Source organism: Camellia sinensis, chromosome 4 (genome assembly GCF_055761805.1).
Source record: "Camellia sinensis isolate YWXY chromosome 4, ASM5576180v1, whole genome shotgun sequence".
Classification (NCBI taxonomy): Eukaryota; Viridiplantae; Streptophyta; class Magnoliopsida; order Ericales; family Theaceae; genus Camellia; species Camellia sinensis.
In genome coordinates, this window is record NC_138964.1 from 185,716,945 (window position 1) to 185,741,401 (window position 24,457).

At 35.8% G+C, this 24,457-nt stretch overlaps 2 protein-coding genes and 1 long non-coding RNA gene across 9 annotated transcripts in view; 1 reads left to right on the top strand and 2 right to left on the bottom strand.

Annotated features, from left to right (window-relative positions):
* The first annotated feature begins 2,636 nt into the window (after nucleotides 1-2,636).
* On the top strand, nucleotides 2,637-6,153 carry LOC114303206 (uncharacterized). 4 transcript variants are annotated; one of them, XR_014328080.1, is made up of 4 exons: nucleotides 2,637-2,967; nucleotides 3,402-4,335; nucleotides 5,323-5,461; nucleotides 5,784-6,153. It is a non-coding gene; the product is annotated as an uncharacterized LOC114303206 (long non-coding RNA). The 4 variants fall into 4 exon arrangements; XR_014328082.1 differs by having other exon boundaries at nucleotides 2,650-3,751; nucleotides 4,281-4,335; XR_014328081.1 differs by having other exon boundaries at nucleotides 2,651-2,967; nucleotides 4,281-4,335.
* Nucleotides 6,154-6,610: 457 nt separating this feature from the next.
* LOC114266759 (DNA mismatch repair protein MLH3-like) overlaps nucleotides 6,611-24,457 on the bottom strand; it is a 110,567-nt gene continuing 92,720 nt past the window's right edge. For 3 of the 4 annotated variants that reach the window (XM_082867123.1, XM_082867126.1, XM_082867122.1), the window contains exons 20-27: nucleotides 8,876-8,920; nucleotides 8,748-8,801; nucleotides 8,514-8,620; nucleotides 8,134-8,182; nucleotides 7,736-7,795; nucleotides 7,531-7,603; nucleotides 7,135-7,220; nucleotides 6,611-7,009 (exon numbers count right to left, since the gene is read on the bottom strand). In XM_082867123.1, coding sequence (XP_082723249.1) covers nucleotides 6,830-7,009; nucleotides 7,135-7,220; nucleotides 7,531-7,603; nucleotides 7,736-7,795; nucleotides 8,134-8,182; nucleotides 8,514-8,620; nucleotides 8,748-8,801; nucleotides 8,876-8,920 — 654 coding nt within the window. In that variant the 3' untranslated portion in view covers nucleotides 6,611-6,829. The remainder of the gene's footprint in view (nucleotides 7,010-7,134; nucleotides 7,221-7,530; nucleotides 7,604-7,735; nucleotides 7,796-8,133; nucleotides 8,183-8,513; nucleotides 8,621-8,747; nucleotides 8,802-8,875; nucleotides 8,921-24,457) is intronic. The other variant, XM_082867125.1, reaches the window with a different exon arrangement.
* LOC114312610 (DNA mismatch repair protein MLH3) lies at nucleotides 8,887-24,142 on the bottom strand. The gene is made up of 20 exons (XM_082867130.1): nucleotides 23,958-24,142; nucleotides 23,678-23,848; nucleotides 20,066-20,117; nucleotides 19,924-19,971; nucleotides 18,494-18,648; nucleotides 18,323-18,380; nucleotides 17,225-17,282; nucleotides 16,990-17,082; nucleotides 16,742-16,907; nucleotides 16,628-16,643; nucleotides 16,265-16,485; nucleotides 15,006-15,075; nucleotides 14,823-14,893; nucleotides 14,000-14,171; nucleotides 12,660-13,865; nucleotides 12,482-12,575; nucleotides 12,296-12,393; nucleotides 10,799-10,872; nucleotides 10,470-10,668; nucleotides 8,887-8,985 (listed from the first exon to the last, which is right to left on the bottom strand). Exons 2-19 carry the CDS (start codon nucleotides 23,801-23,803, stop codon nucleotides 10,648-10,650), a joined length of 2,799 nt encoding a protein of 932 aa, XP_082723256.1. The 5' UTR covers nucleotides 23,804-23,848; nucleotides 23,958-24,142; the 3' UTR covers nucleotides 8,887-8,985; nucleotides 10,470-10,647.

Below are 24,457 nucleotides of genomic sequence, written 5' to 3' on the forward strand. Positions count from 1 at the left end.
GTTCCAAGTTCCAATAGTCAATGTTCTCTGTTCTATCATTCTCCATGTGTGTTGTGTGTGTGTGTGTCTCTCTCTCTCTCTCTCTCTGCAGGTGTCTTTCTTGATTCTTATTTCTATATACGAATTTTTCAGTACTCTTATGAAGTCAAACATGAGTGGTGCGAGAACTCTTATCCAACTGAGGCTTCAATGAAGATGTTGATCAGTGAAGAAATGTCCAAAGGACCAAACACCAGACAAAATGTACCGAGTGTTGTGGCCCGTCTGATGGGAATGGATATGTTATCATTCGATACAAAATCTATAGCTCGGCAGGATTGAAAAAAGAATCAAAAGCCAGGAACCAATTTGCATAAGAAGGAACAGAATAAAAAAGGCTCAGGTGGCCATGTCCATTGTAACTCAAATTCTTCTAGACAGATGGAGTTTAATTCTTTTCAACATAACAAGGACAAAGATCCTGATAGTCAGCATGTTCACATGAAGTTGAAAAAGCCAAGGTCACGAGAACATCCTCAAGAGGAGGAACTACAGAAGTTTAAGAAAGAATTTGAAGCATGTCAAGCAGCAAGGATCAGGGAATGCTCAAAGGTTGTTGAACTTGACAGAATTCCTAGCCAGTGGCTTGCTCAAGAAGCCCTCAACAAGGAAAAGGTTGCTCTCTATTCAAATTCAAGAAGAATTACAGCAAGTGAGAAGCCTATAGATTTTATGGGTCATGCAGTAAAAGCAAGCCCATGTGAAAGTGGGTTGCAACATCATGGATTTAGGGAGGAACTTTTTCCATCTGAGCAGAAGGGATCATATTCTTCAAGGAACCGAACCCTAATTAGAGATTTTGAGCAGCCATCTCTGATTAATTCTGACCAGAAGCTGGATATATCTTCTGCTCCAACAAGGATAGTGATCCTGAGGCAACTGAATGAACTCGATGCTGATGGCCCCAAGAAGACAGTCACCAAAGAGCAGCCCTTGGAAACTGAAATTGCAGAGTTAGAGGATGAAGCAGAAGCTTACATCCGAGACTTGCTTGTTGCTTCAGGTCTGTACGATGGTTCATCTGACAAAGTTTTATCAAGATGGGACCCACTAGCAAAGCCTATAACCAACGACATCTTTGAAGCAGTAGAAGAGTCTTACAAGAAAATGACCAAGGATAATGAAGGGTCCAGAAGAGATCACAAGTTGTTGCTTGATTTGTTAAATGAAGCACTTTCAGTTGTACTTGGACCACCTGTGACCATGTCTAGATTCAGAAAGGCTATTGGTCCTGCACTACTTCCTCCACGTGGACAGAAGTTATTGGATCGTGCATGGGAGATTGTTCGTGCACATCTATACCCTCCAACAGACAAATTTCATTACTGCATTGATGATATGGTGGCCGAAGATCTGGGGTTCACCACTTGGTCAGGGTTGATGAATGATGACATTGATGCTGTGGGGAAAGAGATGGAATCCCAGATTACCGGATATCTGATTGAAGAAATAGTGAAGGATATACAGAGTCATAACGGTGCATAGAAAAGCCTCTTCTTCTGTGTTGTGGCCATTCTGATGGTCAAAGGGACCGTGGTAGAGGGTGCAGAAAGTGCTGAAAATTTCAGCTCGCGATGTGGGATCTCTTTCCTCACAGGCAGAGGCAAAGGCAGAGGCAGTGTTAGTTATTGTAGGCAGTGTTAGTTATTGTAGGTGAGTGTCAACAAAATATTGCATATCTTTTTTCATTGGGGATGGTTGTGATATAGGATATGGGTTGGTTTGGGGTTCCTTTTGAGTGTATATTGAGTTTATTATTTGATACATTGACTATTTTTTTGTATTGGACCAGTCTGCTGGACAATCCCAGATCAGTAGAAGATTGTGAACCACCGTATTTGTTTGGGTAAATTATATTACTCCCCTTGATGTCTGAAAAAAATATAATAAGTCTTACAAATTTGAAGTAATTATATTTGGTTTTCTTAAAATTTTAATTCATACAACATGTAAGCTATTTTCATCAAGAATTCATTACTTACATAGATGAAAAAATAATATTATCATCTCTTTTACATAAAATATATGTTCTATCTTGTATATATTTTTATTTTCATACTATTTGTATTAATTGAGTCTTTTTAATCTTAAAAAAAAAAAAAGGTACAATTAATGTAAGTTACTCTATTTTTTTTTTTTTTTTTTTTTTGTTGAGGTCGTAGGATTAGGGGTACAACTCAGACGGGTTCAACCCGAGCAATTCGAATCCAGTCTGAATTTTTTTTAAGGTTTGGATAAAGATATTTTCAAATTCGGTACAGGTTTGCGTAAAAATTCATAAGACCGAATTAAATTTGGGCGGGCTTGAGTAAAGACGTCAAACAACCTGAAACTCGAATTATATATATATATAGATATATAAAAATATTAAATATACATATAAATTATTAGTCATTACATGATGTTAAAATAATTTAGATTATTAAATCATAGTGAATATATATTATATATACAAATAACATAAAATCTTACTTTTTTATTTTCACTCATAAATTGTACTTTCTGCTTGTGGGTTTAGTGAAAGAAAGCTTTTTTGTTGCTACTTTGTTTGAGCAACTGTTTTGTGTTCATGGGTGTACCTATTTGATGCAATGCAACAATCTTGGGAACTTATAACAGTAAAAAGGGTGTTTAAATTTCTGGGTATCATCAACATACATGTAAATCTTGGAAACTCTGCTAAAGATATTCAATTTATCTCAATGCCAGAATGATGATTTACAAGATTTTACTTGTGGAGTGTGTATGTGTGTGTACTATTTGAAGAATATCACAAAATGTTTTTGTTATGGGACCCGAGTTATGCGTGATAAACTCTGACCTGATGATCCAACAAACAACAGGATGGATCAATTCATGTACTTCTTTGGAGCTTATTTTTAAGTGCATTCCTTGTCAAACAATTTATTTGGAAGCCTGTTGAGAAAGGTGAGAAGCTAGCAAAAAGGGTTTCTTTGCTCTGAACTTCTGTTTGCAGGATTTAATTTGTTTGGTTTATATTATTAGTAATAGCTTCAAGTTAATTTGGACTGTTATCCTTGTTTGGAGGCATTGCAAAAGCAGAGGGCATTTCTTTGTCATTATCATAAGTTTATTTATCCTGCATTCTCCTTGTCTATCATCATTTTCTTGTGAAAATGGTTTAGTTCGCCAAAGTTATTGCACTATTCGGACCATATGATCAAGATATGAGAGTCAGCTGAGTTGTTTAAAAAACATTAACAATTTTTTTACATGTAACATGAAGTGCTGGACCAATCCCTTTAATTAACATATTGCACTTTGTTTAAAAAGTTACAACTGCAGAGTTCTTTGTTATGGTTTCCCTACCAAGAATTGACATGTCTAAAACTTATTGACAGATCATATGTAATCAGGCTTGTCCATCACCAATTTAGGCGCTCACATTAGTCTATCTTTATTTGCTTCAAAACTGTGTGTAAGTTCATTTGTATTATCCTGTCTATTTCACAACTTTTGTGAAATTATATTCTTCAGTATTTAATTGTTGAGGACATATTGAAACACATTGCTGAGCAGCACGTGTATTATTTATAATATTTGTCTGGTATTTTTAAAATTGACTAATGATAACTCTATTGTCCTTCTAAGCAACACAAAGAAAACACAAACATAAACAAGCATACATATATCATACAAGCCTACAAGGGAAAGAGGATTTGTGAACATGTATATTGTCTTGCAGCATAAGGTTCTCTCTCTCTCTCTCTCTCTCTCTCTCTCTCTCTCTCTCTTGGTCTGCACAGCATAAGGTTCTCTAATTCTTGAAAACACAAGCCATTTGGTAATTACATATTTTTTTCCACAAATTTAGACTATTACACCGGCCATTTTTTCTGAATTGTATCTATGTTTTTGATATATGGACTATTAAAAAGTGGTTATGAGAACAAGTTGGATAACATTCTCTGATATTTATCCACTCTCTCTCTCTCTCCCCCCCCCCCCTAAAAAAAAGATAGTCTACAAACAAATTAGAGTAATTCCCAAACAAGTAGTATGAGGATAAGAATGCTTGCTGTCCTAAATTAAATCTTCATTATGTTATGTGCAGTTGATAGCTGGTTTTTTATGATGCAAGATTGCGGCTGTTACTTAGCTTCCCTTATATTTTTTCCTTTTTTTAACTTCCCCGCAAGATAAGCTAGTTGTTTATTTGTTTCATTTTGGGGAGGTATTTTCATTACCTGTTCACTTTGTTTTATGTCTTAATGTTTCAGAGTCCATCATAATCATGCCAGCTTTTGGAGTCCAGCTTGAAACTCACTACAGCAGGTACTTCCTTATTTTTTTTATGTATGAGAATTTTTCATTTATTGAGAGAGTGGATCTAACTCCCATTTGCAAATATATGTTAGGTGTCAAACTGGGAAAAGGAAAAGTTGGTTCAATGGTACACTCTGTTTATTAGAATGTCTCTGCTGGTTCTTTGAATAGCAATGTCCAAAAAAAAATATATGGATATTGATTGGTGCCTATTGGGACTGCAAATGAATCAAACTGTTCATGAATAGGCTCGGCTCAGCTCGTTTAATAAACGAGCCAAGCTCTAATAAGTTCGGCTCGTTTATCTTTATTTAAATTATATAATAAATATTTATATATTCAATAATATATAAATAATTACATTATTTATATATTCAATAATATAAATAGTATTTTTTATTTAAATAATACAAATAATATTAAAAAATATCTTATCGAGCTGAGCTCGAGCCCAGTTATTTATTGAGCCAAGCTTTGAGTCCAGTTACTTATCAAGCCGAGCTAGAGCTCAATAAACGAGCTCAATAAGCAAATGAGCTGAGCTCGAGCTTAGCAAAGCTCAGCTTGTCTCGGCTCGGCTCGGCTCGTTTGCAGCCCTAGTGCCTATATCTTAGGATGCTTGTTTTTAAACAAAACAAAAGCTATGGAACTCATCCATTCATAAGTATATTTGTGATATTAAACTTAAAAATCATATCTATCAAACTGAAGCAACAGTTACAAAAGAGCACTGGTTGGAGTATCTCTTCTTCCCTTTTTTTCCATAACCCAAAACATTCTCCAGTTTTTCTAGCCTAAAAAAGAATATGGCCAACCTTGCCTTTAGCTGCTCAATAGCACCACTAGAGTAGTTTATGCTTAGGATCTCCCTTCTATTCACCAGTTCAAACAATCACGAAGAATAATATTTTGTTTTGCCTGTTATATGTATTTTTTCTCCTTTTGTCATTTCTAATCATCGGCTTCACTAATACTACTCTTTTTTTCCTCACATAGTGGGAGAATAATCCACCGCTTCATTCCCATTGAAAAGATTTTGAAACCTGTCCTGAATGAATGTGTGACCCCAGTCACTTGTTATTGGAACTTGTCTCTGATTGTACGTGAGGAAGAAGAACTTGTGTTAGTTTTCAAGGTAAAATGATGTTTTCTCATTTGTACTTTCTATGCTTTTCGGAAAAACCTAATGATGATTATAACTTAAAAAGTCACAAAGAACAAGTGAGCCTTGAAGTGCATATTATAGTGCATAGAGGATTTTCACACCCCACATGTGGGACCCATCCTATGTCCCATTCTGTGAAGAACAGCTGATTGCTAAAGCAGTTGAATAGGGTGATTTATTGTTTAATAAATAAGGAACTATTTTTTGCAAAGATGTTGCCCCTTGTTATTTCCATTCAGCCCCCACTCTCCCTCTTTGTACTGACTCAAATAGGGCTTGAATTCTTGTCCAGGAACTTCACCCACCAGTGAAAATGTTAATCCCAATCTGGAAGGCGTTATGTGCTGCCACTGACAACCCGGTCACTCAAGTTCCAAGTAGATTAAATAATCAATGGTGTTGAACTGTTTCGAATAAAGAGCTATGATGCACCACAATCTACCTTCTCGGACAGTTCCTGGTCAATGGTACCTGATATAATATAACATCATTATGAGATTGGCGACTGTGCTAAATTTTGTTCCCTCAACTGAGTGTTTTGTACATGATTGAATTGATATACATTTCATATTCTGCAAACGAAAGATGGGAAATTTTAAGAAATTGATTTTACCAATCTATTCATTAGAAGAATCAATATAGTGTCTGCTTTAATCCTTTTACTGGTCACTGCACTTCAAAATATGTAAATCATAGGGAATACCTGCATGGACATCATTAGCATGCAGTAGATTAAGCCCACCTGGTTGTTGGATGATTGAATTGCTGCTTCTTTGAGAAAGATGGTTGTCAAATTTTTTCATTCAATTATATCTTCTGTCCAGCTGCCGTGCTGTGTTGATTTAACGTCTATTGTGTTCTGGATGATATACATTGGGAATTTTTATTTTTATTTTTTTTTGTTGTCCAACTTCATTCACAGTAATGGGGTTATCTGGAGGTATTTACTTCAAATTTTGACGTAGTCCATGTATGATTTTAGCACTCATAATTTTAGTATATTTGCTGGACAAAGAAAAAAAAAAAAAAGAAAGGGACAAGAGAAGAAGCAACTATATCTAGCTGTTTTGATCACACATCTGCCAAGTAGCTTTGCCTTAAATGATTTTAAAAAAGAGGTGAAAAAATAAGGTGTGATTTTATTGTGTGCAAATAACTGTCGTTACAAACTACAAGCGACTCTGTTACACTGGTACAACATATTATTGGTACTTCAGCGGTCAGAATGAGAACTATACATAACAAATTGAAAGAATGGGTTCACAGTGGCAAGGAAAAAAGGCGCGTTGGTGGAGAACCACAGCCACCACTGAATCTGGAAAACCAACTGGTTACTCATCAAGACAGACCTCTGGCAGAGCTCAAACGCTGTGCTGCACGTTCTAAACTGGGTTCATGCTGATGTAACCCATGCCACAATTCATTAGAACCACCATTCCACAATCCAAGCTTAGCTATCTGCTTATGCAATGCCTCCAAGTTGACAAGAGGGACAGTTGTTGGTCGCCCGTGAGCACACTGCAAAACAAACTCTCCAGAATTATCAACAATGCAGCTAAGCAATCTCTCTCTCTCAGCTAAGCAAAACAAACTCTCAATTTTTTGTATTGATTGACAAATAGACTAGGATACTGTCAACTCACTTGGAAACACAATGATGTTTGCTTCAGCTCTTCAACAATTAGGGAACACTCTGAAGGTAGCAATGTGTCCCCAAACATTATTGCACCTAAATAGTAAAACCAATAAGCAAAATTAAGAACATAATCCCCAAGAAAGAAGCTTTCACCCTTTTAAGAGCAGGAAATACAACTCCGGTGCAGCTAAAAAGTTGCTAACATGCTGGAAATTTGAGATGTATCAGGAAGCAAGAAAGAAAAACCACGGCAAATGGCAAATGACACTAGTCCATATGAGAATATTTTGTGGACAAGCATCACCTCGCATAAAGCATTAAATAACTTAATTTGTGGATGATTGGTAACTAATGCAACTTTTACACAGACTAGCATTTTTCCTAAAGATTGAGGTTATTATACCTCTACATGCTTTGGAGTTAAGGACCCGATGAACGGATGGCGGTATAGTTGATGATCCATCTGTATCAGCAAGCTGTTGATCACAAATACAAACTGGAGTGAGAAAATCAACAAATATAGTTTGGGAAAATTTTAGATAATGAATGATGAATCAATAAACTCCAGAAATCATGGAAATGGAACTGTAAAAACTTCTCTTTATTACCTGTTGAAGAAATTCCAAGAGATCTACATCAGTCAAATTGACTCCTACAATACACGGCACCTGCACATTAAAGTAATTGTGATATTCAATAAAGAGACAAAATAGAGATTGTGGATCTCTGAATTATGTCAATAATGTTATACATCTTGAGTAAATATACAACATTGAGGACACTTAAACATTTAAAGCACCTGGTTGGTCAATGTGTATGTCTATGGAAGTAATAACAATAACTTCTCTGGCAATAATATTTTCCTCTATATATGCATGTATATGTACGTAGTTGACAGACTAACTAGTAATACAATCAAGGGAAAAAAAAATAAAAATTTAAGCTTGTAAAAGAAGTTCAATGGCTGAGAGAGAGAAAGAGAGAGAGGGGCAGGAATGTTCTTCACCACATTAAGTGTGACAACAGTTGGCTGCCTGTGTAGAAGATTCAGATTCCTGTAAAAACACAAAAGGGTGTACACCAAAAAAATCTCAGAATTTAAAAGATGAATTGTATAACAAGACAAATGCAATATATCATGCATTCTCTAACACCATCCATTTAGCGGGGAAAAAAAAAATCATCCCAGTAAATCCTTAACGAAAGATATGAAGCAGGAGATCCAAAAGGTTCTCCAAAGTCATCAGCACAAACAAAAATCTGACAAACTTGTTCACCAACATTGGTATGGGGTTAATATCTTTGAAGGTCATTCACACAATGATTGACACATAGATCAACAGTACTAATTAAAGATTTTCTAGACACAGAACACAGAAAAATTACTTTTTAAAAGACCTTGAACCCAGAGAACGAATGTTGCAGAGCCAACCCCAATTTTGAATCTGATCAGCATAGTTGTGCAACAACTGATACCCTATTTCAGGCAGGACCTGTTTACAGTTTCGAAAACAATAAAAATCAATAGTGAAGATCTAAAAATTTTCAGATAAATGTTTAACTTGGCACAGCATCTAGGGCTGTAATAGAACCCCGACATATACTGTGAAATGGAAATACCAATTTTTGCTCAGTATCTAGGTAAGTGACTGTCTTCATTTCTCCAGATAGCACCTACGAATTTCACTAGTCTATTAGCCACACTGGATTTGTCATTTTAAAAAGTTTGAACTACAAAAGCATTTTACCTTCTGACGTAGTTCTTCCAAGCGGATCCTTTCATCTGCAGCGTGCTGTAAAAGACAATCACTTGCAAAGTAAGAAATGCAGCCAAATGCTGGAAGCAGACTCCAAAACCCTAAGCCAATAAATATGATTATGTGTGTTGGTATGTACACGAATCAAGCCCACACATGTTTGCATGTAGATGTATATATACTACCAGGCATCTACTGGCTAATGCTGACACGAGAGATTTCCCAGTTACAAGATTCTCATATGAGAAACTGTTAACCATTCCATGTCCTCAATCCACTTCTAAGATTTCCTGTGCTATGTACATCTCAACAATTGGTGTCATTGAACATTCTGCCGAGATAAAATAGGCCTCGACTGAGAATCATGAGAAGCAGTACTAAACTATGTTACACGGACTCGGGTGTAGATATTGGGTGTGGGCGCAGGTGCAGGTACATCTAGGGGTCGGATACTTCAAAATTAAAAATTGAAAATACATAAATATGGATCCAAATTTGGATACGAGTACGGGAATACGGTAAATAGTTATTTTTTAAATATATTTATTATATAAAGATGAGTTAAATAGTTATTTTTAAATATATTTATTATTTTTATCTTATGTATTATTTTTATTGATAATATTTTTAATTTATTTATATAATTTATTTTTTTTATTTTTAATTGATATATATATTATAAATAAAAAAAATATAACAAATAAAGAATAACAAAATATGTTAAAATAAATAAAAAATAAAATTTGGATGATTTATTTTATAGATTTTTATAGATTTTTTTTTTATTATATATGATTTAATTAGATTTATTATTATATAACAAATTATATTATTTATTATATGTTAAAAACGGGAGGGGGGAGAGATAGAGAACACAAATCGACGAGAGAGAGAGAGAGAGAGAGAAGAAGAAGAAGAAGAAGAAGAAGAAGAAGAAGAAGACGAGGAGGAGATGATGAAGAAGAGAAGACAGAGAGAGAGAAGAGGAGATCGACATAGATGAAGACAGAGACAAGACGACACAGAGACACAAATCGACATAGATCTTCACCCTGTTGCTACCATTGCTCCACTATAAGTTTCTCTCAACAACCCTTCTTTCTCCTCTCATGTCAGCCATGTCCAAGAAACCCATGCCGAATCTGACACATATCTCACACCCGCACCCATGTCGTATCGTGTCGACACGGGTACTCTGCCCTAATCTAGCGAGTCCATGTAACAGAGGTACTAAATAGTCCACAATTACAACGTCCATAGCATAATGTTTTAACTTGTGAACTAATGTTCTATTTGGCTCACTAGAATAAGATGGAATGGAATGGAATAATCATTCCTTAGGCTCCCCTATGGAATGATTAGTCCATTACAATGATGAATGATGATTCCATTTGCAATATATTTTTTAGTCAATCAAACATGGGAATGGATATTTTGATGGAATGATAATTCCATTCCATTCTATTCCAGTGAATAGAACACTACCTAAATATATCATTTGACTACGGTCTTTCAAAAATTTAAAAACATGAGATAGATAGATCTCAAGAAGAAAAAAAGAAAGAAAGAAGAGCAGTGCTTAAACCTGGTCAATAATAGCAAGCACTCCACCACCCACAATTGGAATGAACTTCTTATCCACCTGTTGGAGAACTTTGGCATCCTCCAGACAATTCTTATTGATAGATTCAGGAACTAATGAATCACCAGCCAGATGCAAGATCCCAGAAGAGACATCAAGTATATTACTCTCATTGTGAAGATTATGTAATTTGTCTCCCCTCTGTATAGAAAACAAAATCACTTTGTAACCACTAATTTCATAACTTGACAACCCCAAGTTCTTTTAACAAACTGGTAATCATGATAGAATGTGATTTCAAAAAGAAAAGAAAAAACGCTAAGGTACTCAATTGCAGTCCGTAGACAGCTCTTCTGCCATTTTAGCCCAGAATCTAATGGATCATGAGATTCATTCAATGTGCAGTCTGAAGGTTAAGAGAGCATAAAATCAGAAGTATATCATTTATATGGGTATGATGAAGGTATAAAGTGATAAGCAACAAAAGTAATAATCAAATAATGGTGAAGAAAAAAAAAACAAAGTTAAATTTATTCTAGGGTTTTTTACTTTTTTAGTCCCTGAAGTATGCAATTTGTCATTTGGTCACAAATGTCTAAAATTTGTCCCTAACGTATAAAAAAGTGTTTCACTTTAGTCCCCCAACCTTACTCTATCGGGAAGTGTTGTTAAAGTCAATGGTAAATGTGGAAACTCAATTAATAAAAACACATTTTTAGTCCAGTTAATTCCATTTGCACACCCCTCATTTTCTCAGTGCCCACACCATCTTCTAATTTTTTTATTACAGTTTTGTCCCTCAAACAAATTACTCTTTTGGATAAAAACCTAAACCCTAATTTCTCTATGCACCCATCTGTAGGGCTCGCAAATGTCGGAAGCAACATATATATACATGTTGGATGGCAGGAATATTTCCTTCTAAAGATGTTGGTTCTTTTTTTTGTTTTTAGCAGATATGTAATTATGATTTTAACGCTTTACCCCTAGTTCAGACGGAGAGAGACAAAATTATGTTAGGGGACCAAATTGAAACACTTTTTATAAATTGGGTAGTAAATTAACACAATTTAAACATGGGGGTCCAAAATGACACGGATCACTACTTTGGGAGCTAAAAGTGTATTTTTTTTAATTGAGTTTCTGCATTTACCCCTAAATTTAATGAAGTCTACAGACAAAGTTAAGTTGGGGGACCAAAATGAAACACTTTTTATACATTGAGGGCTTAGGCCTCACTTGGAGAGTAACTATTTTGGTCAAAAAGTCACTATAAGTTGTCATATGACTCCCTCTACTTTTCTGCACATCTTTTCGTAAAAAGCAAAAAACTTACTAAAATAGCTTGTTCCCAAACTAGGCCTTAATTGACACAATTTAAAATTTGGGATCACAATGACACATCACATTCTTTGGGGACTAAAAAGGTAACTAATCCTTCATTCTATAATACATTATTCATAAATGCTTCCATATTGTGGGAGAATAGGCAAAATAATATTAACTGTTCAATCTACAATCCTACATAATGCTACATAATCTTAACAGATGGAAATCTACCTAAAAAAATCTGGTACTCACCCATAGATCAATGGGAAGCATAACTTTTGCCTACACATAACAGAATTATTTTCAACTGAATCCATGCCGTAAATGTGGAGGCGCTTTGACTTTTTGCATTTTAAATTTTTGAATGTCAATTATGTCTTACGATGCTACATAATACTAACACAATCATAATAGATGGACACCTGCCTAACAAACATGGTAGCTTCTCCCATAGATCAATGGGAAACGTAACTTTTGCCAACACATAACAACGGCATTACCTTCAACCAAATCCTTACTGTAAATGTTAAGATCCTCTGATTTTTGCGTATCACATTTTTTAATGTCCTTCATGTCATGTGCTTTCTTCTTATCTGGTCTGAAAGCAAAACCTCAGTGAAGTTAGCAACTATCAGATTTGATCTAGCATTTTAAGCTTGACATGGAAATACTAAAAGTAATTATACCTGGTGTAGATCAATGGATCTTCCACAGAATTTGGCTCAGAATATAGTTGACATTCACCAGATGATTGTTGAGGATGCTTCAACCCACTCGTTTCTGCACAATACACATAAATCTTAACTGGTCTAGCTTATTTGCACCACCACCAAGTCCTACAAACAGTTTGTATTAAAGCAACACCTTGTGAAGTAGGGGCATTATTGATGGCCTGGGCTTTGAGTTTTTTTTCTTCCATGGCCCAATGTGTATTTAAGGTGAAGAATTTTTTCTTGCCTCTGTAAAAAGGTGGAGTTGAATGGCTTCTTTTTGGCCTTCTCTTACAAACATATCCTTCTTGTTGATATATAATCGGATCCTTTAGGCCTTCATCCACAACATCATAAATTGCTGAAGAAATATGGTGTGACGTTACTGCAGAACAGTTGGCATTATATTTACCATGCGAGTCTAAACATAACCACTCTGTTTCATCAATAAATATATCGGGACATTTTGAAAAGAGAACATCATCTAGATTATGTTGTTGGATAAATCTACAATTATCTTCCTTGGAACGAACACAACTTTCAAAACCTGAGCACATGTTTGCAAAACTTGTTGAGAAGTCTTCTTGGCTTGAGCTTTTTCGCAAAGAATCATCAAAATAAAAACCACGGTCCTTAACAACCCTTTCCGCTAAATAGTCATATCTATTGTCATATTTGATACGCCTCTCAAGTGCATTCTCATCAAAGAAATTATCCACATTCTGAGATTTGGTCCTAAATAATGGATCTGACATTACAGAAGACCATTCAGATTTAAGAGACTGACGACTTGAGAAAAATTTTCCAACACGTGCAATTGAGTCTGGTGGAAGGTCATTCTCTCCAGCTAAACACTCTCCACCTATTGCAGAAGACTCTATTGAATCCCTTGACAAAAAATCCAGACCTGTAAGCACGTCACACTTAGACATGGGTCCGGGGGAAGACCAAGCACTTGCTGCCTCATCCTGCCATAGAGTCCCTGGAAGGAAATCAAACCTCTGGTTATTGTCATCAATTTCTCCAACACAAACCCAATCATTAGGTTCAAGACTCTTTCTTTTGGCTCCAAAACCATTAATCCGAAAGTCAAATCCTTCAGAGCTTGCAGGTGATGCCCCATCAACTGGAAGGCTTCTCCTACAGGAGCAATTATGCAGAAAGGGCTTTAGATCCTCGCTGATCTTGTCCACATCATCACCTATTTCAAAACAATCAGGAGATAATGCACTCCCATTAAATCCATTACTTATGCTGGCATCCACATTGAAATGTGCATCCTCCAATCTAGAACCCAAAATATAGTCTGTGTGCTCACTGGATCTTTTTTCCCCAAAGAACTTATTCCCCAAGAAATGGTCTTCAGAAGAGAAAACATTATGGTCAGTTGCCTGCAGATAGCTAGCACTCTTTTGGTTTACAGTTACTCTGGATGGGGCAAGCAATCCATCACACAATTGGAATGAGTAGTCAGTTTGATACAAAGATCCCAACCTGATCTGGTGTTCTGAAGCATCTTGACAAGAAAATCTATTGTCTTTCCAGTGAAACATATGGTCACTTTCTTCAGTTGGCATCTCCAGCTGGGGGGAGAGAAGGCCAAAAGAAGCACGGTGATTGTACATCCTGCACCTCCTTTTTGCAATTTCATATTTTTCTGGCAAATCTACCAATGTTTGGCAACAAAAGAAATCTTAGGATACACATGAAGGAAATCGATTGGGTAAATTACACCTTTGCTCCTTGTTTGAGCCAAATTTCAGTTTAGTCCCTATAGCTTCAATTTCATCAATTTAAACCTCATACTTTCAATTCCGTACCAATGTGGTCAGCTGTCATTAACATTTTGGATGGAAAACATGTGCGAAACTAGAGGGACAACAGTAGAATTCAAAAGAACTATAGGGACCACAGGTGTAACCTATTCATTTTTCTTTTTGTGCAGGAATTGCTAAAATTTCCACATGTTGCCTTTTTCCGTTCAAAATGCTAACCACAATGGACAGAGGAACCACATTGAAACGTAATTGAAAGTATGAGGTTTAAATTGATGAAATTGAAACTACAAGGACCGAAGTGAAAACTTCACTGGACCTAAAGGGACCAACAGTATAATTTACCCAAACAGATTTTTTGCCAGTTCACAAGCAAGCTATATAAACATCATTCATGAAATTTTGTTACTCTGGAAATGTGTTCTCTCTTCTCCAAATAGTTTTGAGGAAAGTAACTATTGAAACAACTAGATCAGGGTATTCAAACTCTATATACAGAATTATCAGAAGCAAGACATTCAATAATAAAATATAGATCCTACCTTTTCCTGGTGATGAAACATCATTACCTTCCCTCCAGGTATTGTCTTCTTCTGACATAACAGTACCACGGCTGGAGGAATTTCCTTGAAACATATCAAAAGTCAAGACAAGTTTAAGAAATGAATTAACAAAAATAATGTTAACAGACAGGAAAAAGATTATTCACAAATTTAGCAGTTTACCGTGAGAAAATTTTTCAGTCCACAAGTGTGTGATGGCCTTTTCAATAAAATTAATAATGGGAGACCAATCCTGAGTGAGAGAGAGAGAGAGAGAGAGAGAGAGAGGATCAAGGGAACAATTAGATTCCTAAATTACTTCACAACAGAGTGATAACCAAACAAATTAAATTAGTAAGACTAAAGCCCTGAAGGAAATACTAGCACACTGTAAGTGAGAAGAATGAGGTAGACAAGCCATCTACAGCATTTAGGCAAATGAATCACACACATGGAGGAAGAAACAACACCAATCATCCAAAATTGACAGAAGGAAGGAAAATATATGTATATATACTGCTATATCAAGTGTAATGCACAAATGAAATTTTTTCAACAGAAGCATCAATCCCCAAAAAATCCCTGTTTCAACAGAAGCATGCGATCAACAGTGATCGATGTGAAATCGATCCCTCACTTTGAAAGTGATCGATCCCTTATTAGTTGTGATCGATTGCCACCCTAGTTTTCACAAATCCTTCGTAAATTGGTTTTGGAAGCTGAGTTTCAATATAAACACCTCTATAACTTGGTTTTCTATATCCCAACCATTGTTTTTTCACAGTCAAAATTCTGTAAACTCTAGAAAAATTCTGAGCAAATATTTTGATCATTGTGAGAGAATTTTCTCAAGATAGTTTTCCAAAAACCTTACATATCTTTGCATTGTTGTGTTCTGCACACAGGGTTGATTGGGTAATTGGATCCGTTCAAGAATAGAGATCGAGGTTGTTGCTTCGTAGTGTCCAGAAGATCAAAAAGGCTGACTAAGTCAAGCTATGCTCATGGAGTAACTACAAGTCATCAGAGTTGTAGATAAACCTAGGTATATGGTTGTAAGTTTTCTCAACTGTGTCCTGTATTCTATCATCGTTTGGTGGATTTTTGTTGGGTGTTGTGGCCATGGTTTTTCCCTTTTGGGCTTTCCACGTAAAATCTGTGTTATCGTGTGATTGCTATTTACTGTGGTAAATTTTGATTAAAAGGCTAAAATAGGGCTAATAAACATAATTCACCACCCCCCCCAACCCCTTTTCCGTTTCTAGGCACATTTTACTTAAGTCTCCAATATTTCAACTTTTTGAGAAATGACAAAAATCACTTTTCCACTCAAAACAATCTAATTGACAAAGGGCAAACAAACTTCATAAGCCAGGAAAATTCTCAATCAATTAGCTAATTATATATATCACAGTTCATGATCAAACAAGAAGAAATGTTACCTTGAATTCAACAGAAGTCTTTGATGGTTCAAATGTTATATCATACCAAGATCTTGGGCAACTTAAATTCAAAATGTATGTTTCATAAGTTTGAGACCTACTTTGCTTCCCATTTTGTAACTTCATGTTAGCCTCCTGCAGATCCGAAGAGTTGAACCTAGTGACCAACTCATTCAGCAGTTTATGAATTGGGCCCTTGCAGATATAAAGAGAGTTGATGTCTACATAAGTGAAGGTCAAGAAAATCAAAATTCTCAATTATCTCAATTGCCAATCTTTTTGTTTTATCAGTATCTTAATTGCTAATCTATCTAGTGCAATATAACCTTTGCACACTAACAAGATAATCAACTTCACGGATACAGACAAATTGACAGGCCTGCAAGAAAAAGGACCCTCAATTAGCACTATTGACAGTGGGGAATCAGTAAAGCATATCAAAACAGTTAAATAGTTATATCATCAAATGAAGTATACCTTCACAAATGAAGTATCACGAGGACTAGACATATATCCAGAAAGCTTTAATACACCATCAGAGACATTTAATTCATGTAGAGAGCTGAAAATCTCAATTCCAAAACCACTCGTCAACAGTGACAAAGGAGATGAGGAAGGAGTCGTGCAGAACAACTCATCCTCACTGCATGCAGGTAAAACAAAATGTAAGCAAACACATATATGACCCTCCAAGTGCTATATTGACAAATGTAGAGCAGGAACACCTCTCAATATCAACAACTTCGAAGAATACTTTTGGATGAACAATGGCAATTCTAAGAACACATTTTTTGACTGAGTGCAAGACCTTCTTCGGGCTTCCAATTTCATTATGTAAATCACAACCAAATCAAGTTAGTGCACATCATCACGAGTAAAATGATCATATCAGCTAAGGTAGTTGGCTATATCATTAATAAATTTAAACCCAAAGCAAAATATGTGCAAAGTAAGAGGAACCTAGATTGGATATGCTTCCTCCGAACTGGTTGGTTGTAAAATAAATCCCGAACAATGACTGCAAGGACCCAAGACTATTCTTAGAAAACAAATCAAAGCTTATCTGCATCATAATCAACAGGAAAAAGGAAAGGCAAATTTATTCACCATATAAAGCAGTTACAAGCCTACAATTCACATACACTCTAGCATTCCTAAAAGCCAATATCATTTGAAAGAAAGATATAAGAAAACTGGGACAAATACTCAGAGTAGTTCATACAAGAAGCACAAAGTGACCCAACTTTACAATTTTAATGGACAAATCCAATAGTACTTTGGTAACTCTTGCCCATTGATATGATTTTTGTGTTGTTTGACTTCCTCAAAATAAGCTACAAAAATGGATTCACGCTGCAAACATTGATGCTTTGATGATCAGTTTAAACAAACTTGTAAGGCATTGACACAAAGTGTGTTTATAAATTCCACCTCTCCTTTTCACTAGACAATCTACCAAAGTAACCTTTTATAAAGGACAATTTCTCAATGTAATGTGAAGAGAACAATGTTATGGCAGATTAAAACAAAAATAGTTATTTATATAAAATTTGGAAACAATAATGTGATGAAAAGCAGTCATGCGACACTAGAAAGACGCTAATTAGATGTTATTAAGAGGAGGCTTCTAAGTGGAATTTCTGGAAGGCTGATCCAATCCTGAATTTGTTCATTTTCAACACTGAGCTAATTAAGCCAGAAACTCCCTGTTCCAAACAATTCAAAACAAAGAAAAGGAACGGTGATTAAAAGCGGCTTATCATTTTGTTTTCAGGTGAAGTTCCAGTGTTGTTCTTGTAATGCTAAAGAAGCAATCTTTACTTGTGCACACATAAGGCCAGCTCCAATCTATTTGCTTACCTTCTACCAAACAGAATAATGCTCTCCACCATAATATACTTGTGCAGGTTCTTGTTACTTACAAATCCAATTTTTGTTTTATTTAAACTTGTTATCAAACATTTAACAGTGTCAAGAAAGAGAAGAAAACAACAGGCAAAAAAAGCACAAACAGATCTTCCAAATGGGAGAAATAATAGACTACACAACAATTTTTACCTGTTGTGCCTACATCTTGCCTACCATCATCAATTCCAAGATACAAACATTTGCATCCCTGAAAAGAATGATGGGAAGTCAACCACCAGGATACTTGGAAAAATGGCAGTAAAGACGATCAAAATTGACAAATGAAAAATTAAATTCGAAACATTGAAGAACAATCCATGCCTTCATGACTTTACGATATCCATTTGGCCTCCCATGAGCTTTTGTAATGACTTCTAACAATGAAACATCAGAAATGGAGCTCAATGCTTCTCCTTGATAGCCAAAGCTTCCACTAATAGCATTAGTATTAGCTAGCTGATCAACTTTTGACGTTGCTGGTCTCATAGTAAACACACAAATCATTAGATAACATGGTCAATAAATAAATTGTATTTGTAGTTATCCCCACATGATAGCAATGGTTAAACAGTCCAACTAAGCACCTACATTCCAAAAACTAAGAAGTAGGCTATCAGTCATCAATACTTTCAAAAGTAAAATAATGCCACACTTTCCAATGTATAAGATTTCCCTGTGCTTATTCAATGTTCTATAATAGCATATTCAACAGAAGAAATGCTATGGGTCGTGCAATAGATATACTCTTTCTTTTCACCAACACATGGGATTGACCAGTTTTCTTAAAAGAAGAGAGAATTTTATTCCAACTGGCATTCATATACGAGACAGCCATATATAGGCAGCTAAGAAGCACAGATACTCCAAGATTGGTGCTGTGTTCATATGTGCCACGACGGGGATGTGTGTCCTTGTGTCCGACGCACCACGTGGCATGTCAATTTTTTTTTTATTATTTTTTTTGTAGGGCATGTGGGGATTCTTCATGAACACACGCGTCCTGTGTTTGGACATCAAGACACCTTTGTAGATTTATTTATTTTTTTATAATTTTAGAAAGATGATTTGGGGTCAAAGTAAAATAATGGAAAATAAAAATATAAAAAATAAAAATACACCCAAATATATATCGATGCTTCTCGTATCTATACATTCTAAATTTATATTCATATATATAATAAATAAATAAACAAAAAATTGCCGTATCCCCTCCATGTCCATATCCAACAAGCAAACACACACACACACACACAACCAAAAAAAAAACACACTCGTTGGCTTATTAGTTGATTTTCACACGCATTCCATCTAGAAAAAATAAATAAACAAGGACAACAAAAGAGTATGTGAAACTCAAAATTTAAGGTAAGTGTCCCTATTGGAATGAGCACTATTAGGTGTTCCATGATGACTTAAAACAGGTTTTTGCTAAAAATCCCAATTCATATTGAGAATTTTTACATCTGAAATTGCGAGATTGGTTCCCTCTAAGATTTATGACACGTCCTATGATCAACAAACTATAAATTCTTATCCCTCACTATTATTTCCTATGTTACATGGACTATTCTAAATGTGCAAAATACCAATGCCGGACACTCAACACATGGATAAGGGTATGGAACAAAGGTCAGACATGTATAGTTGGGCATGCATCCAACAAGCTTGTATGGATCTACTTGTTTGCATCGTGTCAAGAATCTCAGCAGCCAAAATAGAAGTTTTTCAGAAGAAGAAAGATATTCAGTTACCGTATCTTTCTCCCAACAATACCAACCCATCCCAAGTAATACCACATCCTGCAAGTAAACAGACATAAAAGGCAAAAAATCAACTAGAGAGCTCAGGGTGCAATGTGAGTTAACTATTGAGAAGGGGGAAAATACAACTAACCATTGTCCACTACTTTAATGTAGTGGGTCCCAACACCAACTGCAACAGACACCTGAAAGAACAAATTAGTCCTCAGTGGAAAAAAAAAAAAAAAAAAACAAATGTAAAAATCATGCATAGAACAACTATATAATGGTAAAACTTACGTAGTGGTTTAGCAACGGTCTAATTTCAACTAAAGGGATACACAATTCTTGTTAGGGGTGTGCATGGGTTGATTTGGTCCGAGTTAGTGCCAAATCCAAAACTGAACCAACCTATTCAATTATCATTTTTAGGACCCAAAACCAAACCGAAAACCTTTGTTATCAAAATATGACCATTCACAATTCAATTCATGTGACTCTTGAAACTATCAGGCCCAACAAATGGCAACCTCATTTTCCTCTCTTTTTTTCTTTTTCTTTTTTTTTTTTTCTTTTTTTTTTTTTTTGTAAATATGTCATAATACAACTTCTCAAAGTGTTTAGTACAAAAATAATCAATATCTAATCATGATTTGTTGTTATTTTAGTGATCACAGGGTTAATAGGATCCAATATGAAAAATGTCAAAATACATCTAGATGATTAAGGCTAAAGTAACTTGCACCCATGAATTATCTATTGCTAATTTGGTAAAATAAACATGGTTTAATATGGTATGAGACAAGCCAATTGGACACAACGATTCCACAACTTTTTTTTTTTTTTTTTTAACTTTCTTTTAACAATAAGTATAAACAATTTTAAAATGTTTTAGGTTTTAAAATAAAAGGTTTCAACTTATTTTTTCTTCTTATTCTATGCTATTTAGGGTTTTTAGGTCCATTTTTGAATATCAAAGGATAATATATTATGATTTTTAAATGCTTTTATGGTTGATGGGATTTGTACTTATATCGCTTACAATTAGACAATGTAATCACGTCCTTATATAAGAACTATTGTATAACATATACCAAAATCAATTTATTTTATGTTTGGATAATGGTCAAAAAACAGGGTGCCCCCTCCAAGTTTAATTTGTGACACAACCCTCCTAGGTTCAATACCATATTGAAAAAATGAATGGTTGATAGAATAGTTAAAAAGACAAAAATAACCCTCTTATTTCTTCTCTTTTGCTTATATCCTCTCTTTATCTTTCTTTGCCTCATCTCACCACCATCACCATCCATTGGCATCACTAACACCCTCCACGACCACCAAAATCACAATTACCATCCACCACTACCAATCGCCTCCACCCAAAACCACTATCACCACTCATCACCACCACCCAAAATCACCACAACCACATAGGCTACCTCATTCCCCCTTCCCCATTCTCCTAACCCCCATTCTCCCTCCTCCACCTTACCTTATCCTTTGATTCTTCTTATAACGACTTCATCATCTATCATTCTAGCATCAAAGGTGTCCCATCGTCATCTACTAGTGAACCTTTGACATTGCCACTAACAACATTGACAGCAGCTCTATACCCTAGCCAACTCAGTTTGTAGTTTACACCCATCACCACCACCACCACATCGCTTGACCTCTTCCCTTTCCACCCACCCCCAATCTCCCTGCTCCCCACCAAAATAAGTTGGTTGCCCCTTCCCCTTTTCCCCAACCTTTGACCTACCTCCTTCCTATTCCCAACCAATCAATTGCCTCCTTTCCCAACTTCTCCACCTGTTCTCCCTCTTTACAACCCCAACCAGTTGGCTTCCCCCTCACCCACCACTGTCCTCCCTCCTCCCACCCCAACTTAGTCAATTACCATTCCTCCACCATTGTCCTCCTTCCTCGCATGACAACATAGTCAACTATCCTCTCCCCCACCATCATCATCCTTCTGCACTAGGGCCAATCAGCTAGCCATGTCCCCTACCACCCTCCTCCCTAAGCCAACCTAATCCACTGCATGCTTCATCTCTATCCACCACCTTCTTTCCTCATCCTACCATAAACCAATTATTGCCCCCTTACTCCCTCCTACACCTTAAGCTAGTCGTTAACCCCTTCCCCTCCCCCCCACCCCAAGCCAATCATTGCCCTATTCCCCCCAACCATGTTCTCCCTCCTCACCCCTAGCCAATATGCAGCTTTGAACCCTTCAGAATGGCAGAATTGAAGCTTAAAGAATGGCATGTTTAAGGTTAAACAAAGGAATAATTGGGGGCAAGAAGGCATAAATATCATTTCAAAATTTGAATAATTCAATTTAAAATTAAAACAATATTTGACACGTCACGCCTTGGTACTGTTAATTTAGATGGAAATAGTCATTTTTTTCATTTTGATATTGACCTAGGGGGAATTAATATCACAAATTAAAACTTCAAGGGGCGCTATGTTTTTTGGCATAACCACATGAGAGTGAAATGTAATTACCCCTTTTTTCATCTATACAATTGTTTAATTAAACCAAACAACAAATGGATGTCAAAAAACAAATGGAACTTAATTAAACCAAACCAAGAAACCTTGGTGTCGTTCGGGGTAACCCACAATTCAAGCTATAAGTAAATATTTTATAAGGCTTGATAGATGTCCATTGTAATTTGTAAATTCTATTTTTACAATAATTCTCTTATATGTGATGATAACATTTTTTACTAATAACTTGAAAATATCACATGTACATTTGTACATCATACAAGTCTTTTAACAAAATACATAGAGGGGCGGATCTTGGTTTTGTTCAGGTTACTCAAGGAATGAACCCAGAACCAAGCCGAGCCTCTCCCATGATCAAATGAACCCAACACAACCCCATGGTTGGAACCAGACGTTGGGTTGGTTAGGTTCACAGGTCACATGGTTCTTTTATATAGCCTACATCCTTTGATTACATCGGTTGTCCTTATTTATAACAGTATAAAACCAGACCCTTTGAAAAAAGAAATTCTATTGAAAGGGTTTCAAAGTGAATACTTCAATAGACATTAAAGCAACACATGGCATCAAAAGTACTAAAAAGTACGAAGTGGAAATTATTTCGGTTTCACATTGATCCATGTTCCAAAGAGGTACCCCACTCCTATCTTTCCTTAATAAGTATAACTCTCCTGAATTCAACCTATTAGCTCCAAGGATGGGCAATCCTAGCACAGGGTAAAAACCAGCTTGATCACTACACAGGTTAACATAAACTGCTTATTCTAGGCATATTTTGTCATCAAAGAGTCTACCAATTGTCCAGGTAGGTGTTGAATATTTTGCCATTAATAAAATAAACGTCCGCCGCAGAAATCTTATTCCTCTAAAAGGGATAAAAGATCAAGACGTTTGAGTTATCAAACAAAATTGTAGCTAAATCATTATTTACATATGCACACAGATATAATCTATCTTCTTCTGCTATCTATATCTATCTATCTATCTTCTATCTTCTATCTTCTATGTCTATCTACCTACATCTATCTATACTATCATAAGGGGAAGGCGTGAGTTGGTATTGATGTCTCATTTTTTGGGTTTTCCCAAAATATCCCTACAGCAGTTACATGGCCATTTATACCTAAATTCAGTTTTTTTTTTTTTTTTTTTGGAACTTCTGATTTTTCCAAATTCATTTCAGTTTTCAGATTTTAAATTCATACATTTTACAATCTTATAAAAATACATTTTAAAATTTTACCTTGGTTGCACGAGCATCAAGACTGTTGAAAATCAGCTCTTCCACGACTCTGGTCAAGTTGAACAAGACAATGCCAGAACGAACCGAGCTGCGAACAGCCTCAGGCAAATGCTTGATGTCCCTCATACTGACCCCAAATCATAATAATTCTTCAATCATTTCATATCTGAACTACAAAACCCATAATTCATACATTTACAGGCAAACCCCACAAACAAAAACTACCTGCAATTACAGACCCAAAACGAAAATTTGAAATTCGTAATAGCTAGTTGCTAACCTGAAGACGACGATAATTTTCGCCTAGGGTTAGGGTTTTGATCGATCTTCGAAGACAAAACAGAGAGGAATGAGAGGTTCGATTTTGGTGGGCATGGATTTCGAAACCTGAAGAAAAAAGGCGGTTTAGAGCTCGCGGGAGTGTGTGCGCCGGACTGTTCTAAGTTGCGCTTACAGTGTAGTGTAACTTGCGGGGAAACATTAAAGATACTCGCGGGGTACTGTTTGTGTGGGTGACCGATGATTACGTCACCCAGTTAAAAGTTGAAGTCACACGTGGATTCTGATTGGTCAGCAAGTACCAACTCCGGTTGGTAGCTCGAAAAATGGATTGCTAATGCCCCGAATCCAAAATGACATTCATATTGCTTGGTTACCACTTTTTAAAAATGCTTTTCAGAAAATTTTACTTTATTCTTTTTCGTGTTTTTTTATTTTTACTGAATTTTTTTAATATTTTGAGCAATTTTTTTAATTTTTAGACATACTTAACATAAATAT

Excerpts from the sequence above, each read along its gene's own strand:
- LOC114312610 (XM_082867130.1), bottom strand. The coding sequence starts at position 23,803 with ATGAGGGACATCAAGCATTTGCCTGAGGCTGTTCGCAGCTCGGTTCGT. Across the intron at positions 17,283-18,322 it reads GCAAGATGTAGGCACAACAG|TCATTGTTCGGGATTTATTT; the intron begins GTAAAAATTGTT and ends GGGTCCTTGCAG. Across the intron at positions 10,873-12,295 it reads CAGTAAGGATTTGGTTGAAG|ACTGCACATTGAATGAATCT; the intron begins GTAATGCCGTTG and ends CTTAACCTTCAG.